The following is a 15,623-nucleotide window of genomic DNA, read 5'->3' as shown; positions in this document are numbered from 1 at the left end:
GTTCGCACCGGTACCCGGCAGCATTCGCGCAAAGCAATCAAACCAGTTTCGTTTTGCTTGACCGAAAGGCTACTGTGATTGTTCGCATGATTCAATCAGCTGCCGACATCGCTGGAGGATGGTAGCAAGCGTAACAGCAACAATTATGGTACCATCGGCAGGATTACTGCTTTGGAAGCTAGCACTGGTAGTTCAGATCTTCGGAACTGGTAAGTGGCTTTGGAGATGTAAAGAAGCAATACACTTAAGTAATAATTCTCTTTTATCTGTAAAGCTTATGGATCCTTACGGGTAACAGATTCAAAAATAGATGAAGACATCACGAGTACGTTCTTGCCAAATGAAAGGGAATCAATAGACGGTGAGTTTTTGTAGTCTTATCAGCAGCAAGAATCAATGGCAAATGTTATCCTAATCTGTGCCTTTGAAGATTGCCATCTGCGGTACTACAAATATGGACACGGACCGGAACCATTGCCTGCATTTGGAAGGCCAGCATATTTGCGGGAATTCGCCCATATGGCTGCTGTAGGATGGACGAGGGAAGGTGGAAAAATCGAATGGAGCTGTGGTGGATCACTGATCTGGGAGAACTATGTGCTGACGGCGGCCCATTGCGCAGCAGACGATAAGTAAGTTGCGTTGTTTATACCCATGAACTCACACACGAAACATATTGAAACCATCGGTGCGGTTAACCTTCCCTTTTGTTTAGTACTGTTGAGCCCGATGTGGTTCGCCTTGGTGATATTAATTTGTACGACGACTCGGACAACCAGTACGCGCAGCAGCTTAAGATTGTCGAAATTATACGCCATCCGGAACATCGATTTAATTCACGGTACCACGATTTGGCGCTGCTGAGGTTGGAGAAGAACGTTGTGTAAGTGTTTGTGACATGGTACACAATATAGCACACCACGTGCTAAATATTTTGGAATCATTGGAATCATTTAAAATCAGCTTACACGACACGGTGGCTCCGGGATGTTTGTGGAACGACGAGGAAATTCCCTTTCCATCGATGAAAGCTACCGGGTGGGGTTCTACCGGGTTCGGTAAGTGTACGGCGTCCTTATCAATGATTTCTGGTCTAAAAATAGTAATCGCGAACTGTATAACCTCGCAGGTCAAGCTAACACTCCAATATTGCTGAAGGTATCGTTGAGCATTGTCCAGAAGGCGCAATGCGATCAGCACTATCGCAAAGGAGATCGTGGGTTAAAGCAGGGTTTGCAGAACTACCATCTGTGTGCGGGTGATGTTAAAATGGACACCTGTCCGGTATGTGATGTGTAGTGCGCTTCAAAGATTAGCGAACTTACATATTGGCAATTTTGTAGGGAGATTCCGGTGGACCACTGCAGATGAAGTTGCTTTCCAATGCAAAGATGACACCGTTCATTATAGCGGTAACTTCCTTTGGTAGCATCTGTGGACAATCGGTACCGGGAGTGTACATGAAGGTTGCACCGTACATACCCTGGATACGTTCGGAGCTGACCAAAAGGGGAGAGCAAGTGCAGGGTATGGGACAATCGTAAATTGTATAGAAATGGTTTTCAAGGCATCTTTCAATAATTTCAGAATGGAGTTTCAAGCCTTATGCGTGCGCACTAAGATACATACACCTGAGAGAGTACGAGGATGACGTAGTTTACTCCAAGTCTGACAAATTCGAATCGCTTGATTCCAGTAAGGCACACATGAGTATCCTCTCGTCGACACAAACGGTGAAAATACATTGGCCAGCGGGTACGAAAGGTCCTGACGACTGTTACGGTGTAATCATCGACGAGGACACTGTTGTAACACTTGCCCGATGTGCTAGTTTCCAAAGGTTTGTGGACGAAGTGATATTTTCACTACAGTTCTAAACAATCTATACTTTAATATTTTAGGAAGACGGCATCGCATATAACCTTTACTAATAATACACGAAATGATGTAGTGAAAGCACATCGCCATCCTCGGTACAGACCGAACTCGTACTACAACGATGTAGCCATTCTAAAGTTAAGAGATAGATTCCAATTTTCATCTAAGTTCGTTCCTGCCTGCATATGGAGTGCATTCAATCTACCCGATCCGCAGTTTTACGTTACCGGGCAGGGGCGGTTGGATTTGAATGAGTTTAGCTTTAAAACTGAAATGCAGAAGGAATTTAGTGAGTACTATGAATCCCATCCGTTGCACAGGGCTTATTAACTTTCTGTCTATTCGCATAGAACCGCAAATCGTGCAGGTATCACCGAGAGCAGACATTCACCAGCAGACGAACTGTAGCATCCCGGAAGAATATCTTCCTAGTGTGCCGAACGGACTGGCCCAGGAGCATTTATGCTTCGGAAACAAACCCTTCCTGGTGCCCGAGTCCTGTCAGATGTTGTTTGGAGCACCGTTAAGGCGTAACATTTGGCGATTGGGACGACACTTTGAGCACATCTACGCACTAAACCTGTTTGGGAAGGACTGTGGTTTTGGACGCTCTGCTGTAGCGACTCGGTTAGGGCCACATCACGGATGGATGAAATCGGTCCTGCTTGCTAATTACAAGGAGACGGACGATTCGGTACACTTTATCAATTCAGATCTGGTCGAGTACGATCAGTGTACGGCACCCGATGGAAGTGAAGGACTTTGCACCTATGTGCAGCGCTGTCCGAAGGTTGCGTACGATGCGCAGACAAACCGGAATGTGCGTTTCTGTAACAGCGGTTCACTGGTGTGTTGCGCATATGAGCACATTAGAAACGCAACGCGCGCTAGTGCAGCCGCAAAGGAGCTGGATGATTGTGAGGGTCGCTACCGAATGTTTCACCAAGAATTTCAATATTGGCAACCTGACAGAATCGACCAATATTATCACATGGTAAGGGATAGATCGTGTTGTAGGAACGAAAGTTGGAAAACTACATGGTATTGTTTCTTTACCGTAGGTTTATGTCGGATGGGAAAATGGTCGGCAAACGCAGTGGAATTGCCCCGGTACCTTAATTACCCGTAGCCTGGTGGTTTCGTCTGCTTACTGTCTGTTGGGTGTAGGAACTCCACCAACGGTAGCCAATATTGCCGAAGGTAATCCGAATGTTACCTGGTACAATCCGGTGATGGCTCGCATCCGAGAAGTGATCATCCATCCAAACTATAATTCTACGGCTTTGCTACACGACATTGGACTTGTGCGATTGGAAAGGGATATTGTCCCAACGGCACGCAAGTATCCAATCTGTTTGTGGCAGAATGAAACCCACACACCCTTCTTCCTCCAGAGGAAGGTCACAGGTATGCTTATATCTCTTTTTCGAGTGTTCAGACGGGATTTTGCATTCATTTAATTTGTTTTACTTTATCTCCCCGCAGTCGACGATGAATCAAAGTTCGTCGAGAGCTATGCGAAGTATAACAGCGATTGCCAGGAGTATCTAGCAATGCGCGGAAGTCGTAAGCTACGTACGTCCGAGTTATGTGCGGATGTCGATGCGTATGATCCACGCTCGTTTACTGGAGATCCGCTTGTTTGGTACAAACGTAATACGGTTGACAACTCCTCGACACAGTTCTTGGTCGGCATGCTAAGCTACGGTCGATCTCGAGATGAGCTGTACGTGCACACACGTATTTCATCGTACATTAGTTGGATTAAAAGTGTGGCCTAAATCATGCCTGTATCTAGCATACTAAGCAACGCATTTTCTGTATCAAGGTGGAAACATAATACAAGGTACACAATGAGAATATTTGAACCGACTTTTAACATTTGGTACTCTATCTTGAATATTCCGCTCACGATTAAGCATGTGCAATTTAGCAATGTTTTATTAGCGAATTATGTCATTGGGAATTAGATTGGTGGCGGATTAGAGATAAGCGAACATGAGTCTGACTCTGAAATATCCTGATTCTAGGATTTCTATAGCATCGGTCTTCTCCACTGTTGAAATGAATGTTTTTACAAACAGCTTACTTGCCAGACTTTTAGTGTGCAATGTATTTCTAATTTCCTTTTCAACATGGGAGTCTGCCGGGCCATTAAGGGTGCAGCCTTAATGTATAAAGCGACTCCAAAAATCGGTACTAAAGTTGCTGGCGAAAGTTACGATCATGTCCAGATAACAAAACTAATAAACAACTTCAACAATGCTGTCCACGCGGTCCCTATCATGTGGCGAGCCACCGGCAGACAAACAGGTACTTTGTCTTCTTCACACTAACCACCGTACTGGTCGGACGTAAATGAAACGGAAAGCTAAAAACTGTAGTCAAAGTCATTTGAATGTTGACCCTGTTGAATCAATTGCAGTGATAAGATAGGGAAACATTTAGCTGAACGCTCTAAAACACAGATGATTGTTAGTTCCATTCGTGATCCCAATCCGGTAACAAACCTTTCCATCCTAAAATGTGGTTGCGATTCGTTTTTACCGGTTGCTTGTTGCTGCTGGGCAGTGTGCTATCGAGTGCGGATGGATACAAGATACTGTTTCTTGTGCCATTTCCTGGACCAAGCCATTGGTTAATGTTGAAACACTTTATACGTGAGCTTACCGAACGGCAGCATCAGGTAACGTGTATAACAGCCTTTCCGTTTGGCGAGAAGCTCCAAAACTACGATGAGATTCTTATTGATCCGCCGTACCCCATTCGGGAAACATGTAAGTCTGTACAAAACCCAGGGCGGAGTGCATGTGCCATTGGTAACATCCGCTTGCATTATCTTTACTTACAGTTCCCGTGGAGGGCTTGTTCGCGTCTAGTCAAAAATCGGATTTCGTCAAGCTGTTCATGTACTGGGATTTAGGCTTCAATACAAGCCGGCATGGTTTGGAATCGGAGAATGTGCGCCAGTTTATTCGGCGTACCGATCTCGAGTTCGATTTGATCATAGCCGAACAGTTTTTCCAGGAAAGCTGGCTCATGTTCGCGCACATATACAACGCACCGATCGTTACGATTAGCACGTACGGCTATTCGGACTTTTTCGATCGGATCATGGGCTTACAGACACCGTGGTCCTTCGTGCCGCACATGGTCCTCTCCTATGAGGATGACATGAACATCTTTCAGCGAGCATACAACGTGATACTTTCGTCGTTTGATTCCGTTTACCGCAGATACAAATATCTTCCGCAGGCGGACCAGCTGGCAAGGGAAGTATTTGGGGAGCTAGCTAAGGAGCCCGATAGTTTGCCAAGCATAACCGAGCTGGAACAGTCCATTTCGGTTATTTTGGTCAACAGCCATCCCATTCTGAGCATAGCGCGACCAAGCATTCGTGGTCTGGTGGATATAGGTGGAGCTCACATTCGTGCACCTAAGCCACTGCCGGACGATCTGCGCCAGTTTATGGACGAAGCACGGCACGGTGTAATCTATTTCTCGCTCGGTGCGTACATGCAGAGTGCAGTTATGCCGGTCGAGAAGCGTACGGCAATACTGCGTGTGTTCGGTACACTGGAGCAGCGTGTCGTATGGAAGTTTGAAGACGAGGGTCTACTTAGGAACGATGTTCCGCCCAATGTGCTGATCAGCAAATGGGCACCGCAGAACGATATTCTGGCGCACCCGAACACGATCCTCTTCATTTCACACGGCGGTCAGTTCGGTACGTTCGAAGCGATGCATCATGGAGTGCCGGTATTGTTCATGCCGTTCTTTGGCGATCAGCATCGCAATGCGGACCGTGCGATAAAACAAGGATTCGCCCAGAAAATGAGTTTTGAGGCCTTGAACGAGCAGAATTTCAAGGATAATGTGCGTCATCTCGTAGAGAACGAAAGGTATTTCGTGCGAGCGAAGGAAATTTCGAAACTGTTCACCGATAGGCTGGTGAAACCGATGGATGAAGCAATCTTTTGGATTGAGTACACTGCACGACACAAAGGTGCTGCTCATTTGAAGTCGAAATCGATTCGTTTCAATTGGTTCCAGTACAACTCGTTCGATTTGGTGCTAATCCTAGCGGCTTTAGTGCTAGCTATGTATTTGGCTGTAACAAAAAACGAATCTGCTGTCCGTAGATCATCCAAAAACACCAGACGCGCCAAACCTAAACGATCGTAAACTTCGGCTAAAATGAAAACAATACGCAACTTTCGATTACCACTTGCTCAGTGTTCTTTCTACGAATAAAGTTATACATATATTCTTTGACTGTTTCATCTCGTTAGTACCAGTACGTTTTGTGTGGCACACGGGTTTCCTCGATGCCCTGCTGCTGCATAATATCCATCTCGAAGGTGCACAAGGCCGGCTGGAATGAGATTTCCTTCACCACATCGGCCGGTGTGTCCTTTTCTCGCTCGATATACGTACTCTTCGATTTGTAATCGTTCGTTTCCTCGTTCGTCTTCGGGATCGGAATGATGCGACCGCTACGCGTCGACACGCGCACCTTCTCGCCGTCCTCCGTGTAGCGCCACTCGATCGCGGTCGCTTGCAAATCGGATGGATCGACCAGCTGCACCTGGTTGGTGACGAGCAGCGGGCTTTCCGATTTGATCATTATGCCCGGATACTCCTTCTCGTCGGCCACCTTCCGCAAATGACAGTTCAGCCCGCTTACGATCACCCAGTTGCGCTCCTGTATCACCTGGCTAACGATACCCTGCTTACCCTTATCCTTGCCGACCAGCACCTCGACGCGATCACCACGGAAAAAGCTCCAGTTAGCGATCGGTTCAACGAACACCTTCTTGCGAATGGTGCCGGGCATATTCTGCTGCCGGAACTGTCCCGTCCACGGTCGGTTTGTGGTGAAGCGGAACTTTCTCCGCTCGACTGTCCGGGGCAAATATTGAGGTTTTCCGCGCGGTGTTTTCCAATATACCTACGACAAAGAATACCCCGTTTTAATAGCGATGGAGTTGCCTGGTGGGATCTGTGTTTGCTTTACCTGCTCCATCGCTCGTTTTACGTACGAATCGGGAAAGTTGGAGAACTTGTTCGACACATCGCCGACCTTTTGCAGTAGCGCTGTTAATCGCATTTTGTTACAAAACTGTGTAAAACTATTAGCACCAACAATTAATCGCTTTCGTGTTTGCACCGCAAAGAAACGTTGTTATGAAATCGGTTTTGTAGTAGCAGCACGGTGCATTGTTGTGACAATTGTGCCGGGTAGTGTTGGCATGCAGTGCGGCCCAGATAACATTTGTCACATCGATTATCGACTATTACATCGACGGCCGGCGAGGTGTGAGTAGAAAGGTGATGAAGAGGTTTCATAAATTATTTAACTTGTTTTGTATTGTAAATTTACGATACTCTTTTCCCAATGATTGCCATTTAAGTTATGAGTTTTCAAAAACAGCAGCTCGAAATATAGACTGCTCGAAACTGATCGAATGTATATTGCTCGAAAGCCAAGCTGCTAGACTCACGCGCTGTCAAAACAAAGAAATAAAATAGAAAAGAGGTGAAATTTTATTTTCGTTTTCTGTTTTACCCTCAAAACGAAAGGCAATAGAAAAAAAACAGGCAGGAATAAAGGCAAAAACAGCGATTCCCGCTTGAAGGCAACCTGTACGAAGGTGTGCGTCGCTAGTTTGCTTGCATTCCGTTCCGTATTCCAAATTGCCTAAGGCAACACAAACAATTGTGGTCGTCCGTACCCAATAGCAGTTCCCCCATTCATCATCATCATCGTCGTCATCGCAGAACTCATCCGTAAAGGGCAGGCGGTGGTTTTTATTTGGGGGGAAAACGTACGTTCGTGTTTGGATATCAGTTTGCAGTCTGGTTTTTGATAAATCGTACGGTTTTTTTTGCTGAAACACCAACGTGTTCTAGCGGTGTCATCCCGATTCACCGTAAATCGACAAAGCAATGGATCGAAATCCGGGGTAAGTATGTGCGCCAAGTGCCTGTGTTGTGCCCGTCGGTGCGAAAGAGTGCGCGTGCTGTATCGAGCAGGATGCAGATAGGTATGGCCGTAGAAATCGGTTCGTTCAAGAAAACTCCTGGAATGCACTTCCGCATACGTTGGCACAAGCGAAACAATGAACGCCAGCGCATCCGAGCATTAATGTTTCTTATGGTGCGTTCCAATACGCCACGATATGGCGCTCCGGATTGTTTAAACGAGCAAGTGTATGCGTGTGCCTGTGTGTGTGTGTGTGTGGATTGTGTTGCTGTATATGACCTTGTGCCCGTAATGTTGTGTACGTTTGGGACTATTTGTGTATTTTTCTTCCATCGCTCGTTTTGTCGATTTGTTTACGATTGATAATTAACAGAAGCCATCCAACGTCAACGTCAGTGTACTTTTGCTTAACGATTCGCCTGCCTTCCCTTTATTGCAGACGACAAGGACCGATGTCGATGTCTCCGGGTGTAATGCGAAGACCGGGCGGAATGTCTAGCAGGGATATGCATCAACAGAATCACTCATCCTACCAAACACAGCAGAATCTGGTATCGGCGACAGCCGGTGGAATGATGAACAATGGCGGTGGCAATGGACCACCTGCACCTGCACCACCGTCCTCGGTGGCATCGTCCTCGATGATGCACCAGATGCACCCGATGCAGCAGAACCATCCACAGCAGCTGCATCAACAGACAGCACAGATTCAACATTCGCAGCATGACGAGCTCATTCGATACATAAATGAGGCATGGAATAGTGTAAGTGGCGTTTTAGCAAAGCACCAGAAATGAGGCCAATGCGATGGTTGTTGGAGCGTGCAGTTTGAACAAGAAAAAAAAAACGAAGCTACTTTCACTTTCTTGGTGGCAAATGCCTTAGGAAATGGGGACCTTCTTCATGTTCAGGCGTGTTGCTGCAATTGAAACATCCATAAACGAGTCGCAAAGTCACGTCGCTGCTCGCGTTTACTGCTTAAAACCATATTGTTGTACACGTTTACCTCTTTTGTAGATAACTACCGACAAGAGCCAGAAGGCGCCAGTATTCTACAAGAGCGTACCTGAGCCACGATTGTCCGGATTCACACCATTCGATCTGGAACGCTGGTGGGGACAGCGGATGGTACATCACCTCAACATCGGTTCCCATGGCCACCAGTGAGCTGCGTTACGTGTGTTGAAGTTTGATGTCAGTGGAAAGGAAGAGGCAAAGCGCGCCAGATCGTTCGGGTCAACCTGTTCATGGACATTTCCATCGGCATTCGTCAACTTTCCATATCTTATATCACCCTTACTTTTACGATTTTAATGCTCCCCCTGGAAGAGAATTCCGTTATTATTTTACTGTCATCAAGAGCTGTAATTCGTATGAATGCAATAACACGTGTAAAGCATTGTACGGATTACCGCTCTTGAATGGTTTGCAATTGTTTGCCTTCTTTTCACCTTTTATTTCGACTCTACTTGTTGCACCTGTGCAATCTTTAATATTAACGTGGAGTGTCTATATGTGTTTGTAGAAAAGTAACAGATTCTTTTAAACCGCTTTTACTCTTGTATGTAAGCAAACGATGGTTGGCCCGTTTGGACCATGGAGAGGGTGCAGAGCGATCGATGGCATAGGGTAATGTGTATCGAACGAGAAAAGTGCAGAGGATGAAATAGGCAGATTGCCGTTTTGATTCGAAAAAGGATTACAATATTGTGCGAGCAAAAAAAAAACACGGAAGTGGCACACACATCCAATGCTAACAACGGTGGGGTTTATAGACAAATGCAGATTATTTCTAAACTTCATTTTTTTTCCAATCAACCCTGTCCTATTCGAACGTAATTAGTTCTCATGGAACGACGCGTGACACGAAATAGCAAAAATGATACTTCTTTTGTTTACTGTTTTACTTCAAGTAGAAGAATTTGTATCGAAAACAATAGAGAAACCGTTCCCAGTTGCAAACAGGAAATGATAACGAAATCGTGTAATTTGAATTCCTTCGTAATATAAGGGTGGCGAAATGCGAATGCTTGAACGGGATTGGCACTGTAATAAAATATCATTTGAAAAAAGGTGATCGAAATGTGTTGCTAAAAACTTGTTCAATGTAGGAACTCCAAACCAACAATCCAGGTACTGCAGAGCATCGGAGATTTTACCTTTTTATATGAAATTTTCTCTTATTCTGTGTTATGAAACCAATTTCTACATTAAACCTTGTGATGGGGCAGTAGATTGTAGGAAAAATGAAGAATAAATCGTTTAAATTAACTAAAACATTCCGTGCCAAAATTTCACAGTCCGTCGTAACGGCTATTGCTTCAAACACACCCTGTGTTTGAATGATAACCGGGAGCATTGCGAATTGAACTTGCTATTGTAAACGGACATCCCTTTCGCCAAATTGACAGTTGCCGTGCAGCGCATAAAGAAAATACCAAGAAAAAAAACCTGGCGAAACATTCCATTTGTTGTGTTCGAAGATAATAGGCCTCAAGAAGGGTGAAACGATAAATAAAAGAATATAAATTAATCTCTTTCGCCTAGAAATTGGTCTTGTGACCCCGCGTACGGTTGTTAGTTTCCTTGCCAGTTTTAGCTTATGCGTGTTCAGTGCACAAGTGCTGCAGTGTTTGTGTGAAGTGATACCTATTTGGAAATTTTTCCACAAACGACCCTGTTTGTGGGTCGCTGTGTGTCAATCAAGTAGGCACATTTTCTCTGTGCACTGTGCGGAATGTACATGGTTTCTAGATTGGTGTCTTGCTTTTTGGTGAAGGTGTGAAAAGAAGCTTCTGGTTGGCGTGTACGGGGTTGTGCGTGCGGATCGCACTCCGATGCCTTTGTTGATCTAGAGAAGTGACGAAAGTTTATCCCTGGTGAAGGATAGTAGCAGTGGGGCTGAAAGATTGCTCAAAGATAAAACGGCTACTGGACAAGTAAAGCCTACCCACCATGAGCAAACATATGTACACAACGGCAAATCTGTCGGATGTGGAGCTGAAGGACCAAGGAAATCGGTTGTTCTCCGCACGGAAGTACGACGATGCCGTCAACCTATACACAAAAGCGATCGTAAGTATTGTTGGACCACCATCATCATCATCATCCAATCGTACACCCATCTCTTCTGTGATGCAACTGTTTCAATATGTTTTTTTTTCATCTGCAGTGTCAAAGATAATGGTGCAAAACATTATGCACCGGGAATCGGAACATTTAGTTCGCTATCCTGCCTAGGTTGAATCAAGCAATCCCCACGAGTACATATTCACATCACACTCCAGTGCATGTCCATATTTTTTTTTACTGGCAACGTTTAATCGCTTTTTTGTTGCTTTTCCATTGCTGATAACAATGCAACGAATGGGTTTTAGGTACCGAACGTGTTACGGTATCCTGGGTGTTGTTGGCATGAATATGTCATGTTTTGACGGCGCCTGGAGAACAGCTTTTTCGTAGGGATAGTCTCTAGTTTGCCTCCTTGCCGATCCGAACGAACCATAACGAATCCGAATGGGCTTTTAACACATTTCAAGGTTACCGTTTTATCGATAAGATTCCCTGTTTTTTCCCCTTCACTCCATGACGATCCATGCCTACGGGGACAACAGTCCGTTGTGGGCGGTTTTATATGCGTACTAACACAATGGAGCGTTAAAGCAAAATCAATTTGGAAAATTCTTGTGAATTTCGGTACCACCAGGTACGTGTTAACTATATTCGAGGAAGCGGTCCTATCGAATCGTATTACCTAACCCATACTGACCAAAGATGATCAAACCCGGCGATAGGAGCGATACTATTTATTGCCAAAAGGTTGATTGTTGGAGCCACTGCTTAACCCATTTATCGAACGCTAAACAAACTTCCGTCGAGTATTCTTTAGCCATGAATGGACCATGTGGTTGCTTTGGTTAAAACATCATTTATTTGATTGTTGGCGCAGCTTAGTTTATTAATTTCCATTGCTTAGTTTATATTACTCATTATTGATTATCTTCTATTCACGAAACGTACTCAACTATTGAACGTCAATTTTATGATATGATTTACCTCACTTGTACACAGCCACGAACTTGGTTTGTTGCACCAGTTCGTTTCCTGGCATTATATTTAACACAATAATCCCACCTGCATTCCATGGCCTGTGTCATACCAGATTGTACGAATGCCGTCATGCCCTCCTTCCTTGTGACGTTATTTCCCTGTGACGATTTATGAATGGAACATTAAGACTGCAAGGCCGTAAGCTTGCTTGCCGACCGTTCTTCTTTTCCACGAACCAGACATGTTTGCATGCTAATTGGATTGGGAACTCGCAGCCCTCCGGCAGCCTGCATGTCGTGGGCTACCTTTAAGGTAGCTGAAAATATTATTCCAGCTTTGATTGTGGTACAATCTGTCGAATGATGAATCCTGAAGAACGCATGCCTTGTGCTTTAAAAGATTTTTTCTTTGTCCTCTATTTAGTAGCTGATAAGATGATAAAAGAAAAGGCTAACGGTTGCTGAGAAGGACAATAAGAAGGGATCGTCCCTTTCTTGAGCGATTCTTTCGGGCAATCCATTAATGCAGTTCGTTTTGTAGCAACTGTGGGTCTTTAGCACCTTACAATGCGGTGAAGTGTTTTTGACCTAGGACAATGTGGCCAACGTGTGTTCCGGGATGTGTTCCACAGATATCTGCACGTGAAGGTTGGAAAAGGGCACACGTGTGGTTGGGCTTCGTTAAGGTATCATGTTTCAAATCAACGTTTTGCTGTGTGGTACATTTGACGTACATTTAGTTCATTCGAAAATACATGAATAATTACTCTTCTGTGACTGTGAAAAGATGAAGGAAAATCTGTTTACGAATAATGTGCTTCTTTCGTCGAAATCTTAAAGTTTAATAGTTTAAGGGTGAATTAATTAGTTCTTAAATTGCAATATATTATATTGAGTCAGGATCTTGTAAAAAAACATTACCGATTGTCAACAATGGAATGAGCTTGCTCTCCACGATCGTCACGATCAGCTGATGTAGCTATTTGTTAATACTTGATCTCCCAACCTCATTGTTGTATAAATATATAATGTAAAAATAGCCTATGTAATTTGTGAGACATTTGACCAGATCATTCTAGCCTAAATAACGATAAAAAAAAGTTCCTCTATACGTCCGTTATATCCAATAAATGCCTTTCATAGACGGGGACAAGATCGATCTATAAAGCTAAAACTATAAAGTGACCGTGATCGCTTTACTTGGTAACTTTAATTGACTACGATTTCGTCCCCTGCATATCAAGTAATGGACACTGCGTTCTTCGCCATTCTCGAATTCGTCTTATCATTTAACCTTAACCTTCCATACGTTGTGTCTGTACGATGTGTACGTTTGGTTTACTAACTGTTCATTTCTTCAAATATATCTACCACACAAACACAGATCAAAAACTCCACAAATGCCACCTACTTCACCAATCGCGCCCTTTGTCACATCAAGATGAAGCGCTGGGAAACGGCCTGTAGCGACTGTCGGCGTGCCCTCGACATGGATCCGAACCTGGTGAAGGGACACTTTTTTCTTGGTCTTAGCCTGATGGAGCTGGAATCGTTCGACGAAGCGATCAAACATCTGCAGCGCGCTCACGATCTGGCCAAGGAGCAGAAGCTTAACTTTGGGGATGATATTGCCTCCCAGCTGCGGTTGGCCCGAAAGAAACGCTGGAACATACAGGAGGAGAAGCGCATTTGTCAGGAGATAGAGCTGCAAAGTTATTTGAATAGGTATTTATTTATTCTATGTGTGAGATTCAGTTAACTAATTTTAGCAATTCATCACTTGTAGGCTTATCACGGAGGATATGGAAAATCGCTTAGCTAAGCTGAAGTTGGATGACACGATCAATGAGGAAACGCTCAAGGAAAATGCGTTAGAAATCGAACGAGAGGGTGTAAGTGTTGGATTTAGTTTTAGTTTACGGATTTTTCCTACGATTATGTTCCTTGTGTAATTTATATTTATTGTTAAATCATGCACAGGAAAACCATATGACTGAATTAAACAATCTGTTTGCTAAGGTTGACGACAGAAGGCGGGTAAGAATGAGTAGTTGTACGTGTTGGTGATACAAGTGATACAAATTAATTTTATTTTCCTCTTCAGAAACGAGAAGTACCTGATTATCTATGCGGCAAGATCAGTTTCGAGCTGCTGGTAGATCCCGTTATTACACCATCCGGTATGACGTACGAGCGAAAGGATATCGAGGAGCATCTGCAGCGGGTCGGCCATTTCGATCCGGTTACGCGCGTGAAACTTACGCAGGATCAGTTGATATCGAACTACTCGATGAAGGAGGTAGTCGATGCGTTCCTGCAGGAAAATGAGTGGGCGCTGGACTATTAGTAAACGTAGACACGCAGGAAAGGAATTGTTAGTCAGGTGCGGGTGTATGATTCAAGCATGGAACGAATGTATCGGAAGGAATGTGTAAGTAAACGTGTAGCAGTGTATTAAATGTGTCTTTTCGCTCCTAGAACGATTCTCAAACCTAATGGATATGTGGTTAGAAGAAATAGAAGAAAAAATGTGGATTGAATATTGTCAAATGAAAGCAATCCAGGTGTGTTACAACTAACCCCCCGCCCCCCGCCGTAAATGATATCGCGCGATAGGTGCGTGAGATGGCCTCTGTGCGCAAGCAAGCGATAAGAGTGTTTTCAAGCGCAAACTGAACTAGAACAGCGTAAAAAAAAAATAACTTCCCTCTCTGTTTTGTCCACGTAGTTTACGTTCTTGGCCAGGCGCTTCTTTTCGATGTGATTTAAGTAAGGGACTTTAAGTAATTAGGTATGTAATTTAAAGATTTCTGCGCCAGTAGTCAACGGCGCTTCGATCTACTGTTAGTAAGTGTAGTGAGAGCAGAAGCAAGCAGAAGAGAAAACACATAAAAACAGCATAACTCTTTAATCGATAGCGGTTGGTACGCTTTTCGGTGATAATCTAATCCGTTTTGAAATCTTGAGCGTAGTTTTTGTTTTCTGTCAAAACTAGTAAATAAACGAATGCTATAATGAAGTTAATGTTACAAGAGGGGAAAAAAAACTCTTTCGAATATTGCTGTCCACATTAAAGATGTAATATTTAAGGTGGAGATATACACTCAGAGTTGCTCGAAGAAAAAAGTAATTGGTGCCGCGTTTGCTGTACTCCTTCGGCAAAAAACATCGAAATCCAAATCTTTTAAAATGTAATGAAAAAGAATAGATACACGAAAGAAAAAATAGGTACATTGGTTTACCGGGTTTTTGGAGAAAACGGAACATTGAAGAATATTAACGTACGGCCGATGAGGTTACTCTTTTGGTTGTAACTTCGTTGTTGGTTGGAACAAGTTATTTAAAATGTTCACTAGATATTCTCCTAGAAAGCAAAAATGTAATAGATTTTATTTGATTTTGATTTCGAACAAGCTGACTGTTGTATATCTCCCCTTTTGTTTTGAACTATTGTTTTGAAAATTGTACACATTAAAGAAGCAATTTGAAAAAGATACAATTTAGTCAAGTTGGTTTGATAGTTTTGGTGACTTTGGTAGAATTGTTAAAGCAAGTTAAACATATCCGGGTTTCGTTCATTATCACGAGCTTCAAACATAAATCTGGCTGGAAAAAGATTGTTTAAGCGTTTGCTGATGCTGACTATTATTGAATTCTTGTTTCTGAAATAAATTTTCCTTATCCAAACATGTACAATGGTCCAAGTTAAA

The 15,623-nt window shown here is 43.7% G+C and overlaps 5 protein-coding genes across 6 annotated transcripts; 4 read left to right on the top strand and 1 right to left on the bottom strand.

The window, feature by feature from the left end:
* Positions 1–81: 81 nt before the first annotated feature.
* Positions 82–3,746, top strand: LOC125764466 (uncharacterized). The gene is made up of 12 exons (XM_049428757.1): positions 82–209; positions 275–361; positions 431–632; positions 716–883; positions 964–1,058; positions 1,130–1,284; positions 1,344–1,527; positions 1,588–1,840; positions 1,902–2,167; positions 2,229–2,872; positions 2,940–3,285; positions 3,364–3,746. Exons 1-12 carry the CDS (start codon positions 119–121, stop codon positions 3,657–3,659), a joined length of 2,787 nt encoding a protein of 928 aa, XP_049284714.1. The 5' UTR covers positions 82–118; the 3' UTR covers positions 3,660–3,746.
* A 549-nt stretch (positions 3,747–4,295) lies between these two features.
* On the top strand, positions 4,296–6,161 carry LOC125764497 (UDP-glycosyltransferase UGT4-like). Its single transcript, XM_049428826.1, has 2 exons — positions 4,296–4,655; positions 4,730–6,161. Exons 1-2 carry the CDS (start codon positions 4,403–4,405, stop codon positions 6,061–6,063), a joined length of 1,587 nt encoding a protein of 528 aa, XP_049284783.1. The 5' UTR covers positions 4,296–4,402; the 3' UTR covers positions 6,064–6,161.
* On the bottom strand, positions 6,094–7,125 carry LOC125764539 (probable 39S ribosomal protein L24, mitochondrial). Its single transcript, XM_049428895.1, has 2 exons — positions 6,896–7,125; positions 6,094–6,829 (listed from the first exon to the last, which is right to left on the bottom strand). Exons 1-2 carry the CDS (start codon positions 6,986–6,988, stop codon positions 6,167–6,169), a joined length of 756 nt encoding a protein of 251 aa, XP_049284852.1. The 5' UTR covers positions 6,989–7,125; the 3' UTR covers positions 6,094–6,166.
* A 255-nt stretch (positions 7,126–7,380) lies between these two features.
* Positions 7,381–9,941, top strand: LOC125764562 (MAPK regulated corepressor interacting protein 2). Of its 2 annotated transcripts, XM_049428925.1 has the most exons (4): positions 7,381–7,706; positions 7,792–7,844; positions 8,304–8,628; positions 8,882–9,941. In XM_049428925.1, exons 2-4 carry the CDS (start codon positions 7,828–7,830, stop codon positions 9,029–9,031), a joined length of 492 nt encoding a protein of 163 aa, XP_049284882.1. In that variant the 5' UTR covers positions 7,381–7,706; positions 7,792–7,827; the 3' UTR covers positions 9,032–9,941. The 2 variants fall into 2 exon arrangements, with proteins under 2 accessions (XP_049284882.1, XP_049284883.1); XM_049428926.1 differs by lacking the exons at positions 7,381–7,706; positions 7,792–7,844 and adding an exon at positions 8,141–8,162.
* A 358-nt stretch (positions 9,942–10,299) lies between these two features.
* On the top strand, positions 10,300–15,623 carry LOC125764534 (E3 ubiquitin-protein ligase CHIP). The gene is made up of 5 exons (XM_049428888.1): positions 10,300–10,939; positions 13,298–13,638; positions 13,700–13,805; positions 13,894–13,950; positions 14,018–15,623. The coding sequence occupies exons 1-5, from the start codon at positions 10,820–10,822 to the stop codon at positions 14,258–14,260; spliced, it is 867 nt and encodes a 288-aa protein (XP_049284845.1). The 5' UTR covers positions 10,300–10,819; the 3' UTR covers positions 14,261–15,623.

The sequence above is a fragment of the Anopheles funestus genome, chromosome 2RL (assembly GCF_943734845.2).
Source record: "Anopheles funestus chromosome 2RL, idAnoFuneDA-416_04, whole genome shotgun sequence".
Classification (NCBI taxonomy): domain Eukaryota; kingdom Metazoa; phylum Arthropoda; class Insecta; order Diptera; family Culicidae; genus Anopheles; species Anopheles funestus.
The sequence above is the reverse complement of the archived record's forward strand: the minus strand, read 5'-3'. Positions and strand labels throughout refer to the sequence as shown.

Excerpts from the sequence above, each read along its gene's own strand:
- LOC125764466 (XM_049428757.1), top strand. The coding sequence starts at position 119 with ATGGTAGCAAGCGTAACAGCAACAATTATGGTACCATCGGCAGGATTA. Across the intron at positions 633-715 it reads CATTGCGCAGCAGACGATAA|TACTGTTGAGCCCGATGTGG; the intron begins GTAAGTTGCGTT and ends CCTTTTGTTTAG. Across the intron at positions 3,286-3,363 it reads CCTCCAGAGGAAGGTCACAG|TCGACGATGAATCAAAGTTC; the intron begins GTATGCTTATAT and ends ATCTCCCCGCAG.
- LOC125764497 (XM_049428826.1), top strand. The coding sequence starts at position 4,403 with ATGTGGTTGCGATTCGTTTTTACCGGTTGCTTGTTGCTGCTGGGCAGT. Across the intron at positions 4,656-4,729 it reads GTACCCCATTCGGGAAACAT|TTCCCGTGGAGGGCTTGTTC; the intron begins GTAAGTCTGTAC and ends CTTTACTTACAG.
- LOC125764539 (XM_049428895.1), bottom strand. The coding sequence starts at position 6,988 with ATGCGATTAACAGCGCTACTGCAAAAGGTCGGCGATGTGTCGAACAAG. Across the intron at positions 6,830-6,895 it reads TAAAACGAGCGATGGAGCAG|GTATATTGGAAAACACCGCG; the intron begins GTAAAGCAAACA and ends TCTTTGTCGTAG.
- LOC125764562 (XM_049428925.1), top strand. Across the intron at positions 8,629-8,881 it reads TAAATGAGGCATGGAATAGT|ATAACTACCGACAAGAGCCA; the intron begins GTAAGTGGCGTT and ends CCTCTTTTGTAG.
- LOC125764534 (XM_049428888.1), top strand. The coding sequence starts at position 10,820 with ATGAGCAAACATATGTACACAACGGCAAATCTGTCGGATGTGGAGCTG. Across the intron at positions 13,639-13,699 it reads CTGCAAAGTTATTTGAATAG|GCTTATCACGGAGGATATGG; the intron begins GTATTTATTTAT and ends CATCACTTGTAG. Across the intron at positions 13,806-13,893 it reads TAGAAATCGAACGAGAGGGT|GAAAACCATATGACTGAATT; the intron begins GTAAGTGTTGGA and ends AATCATGCACAG.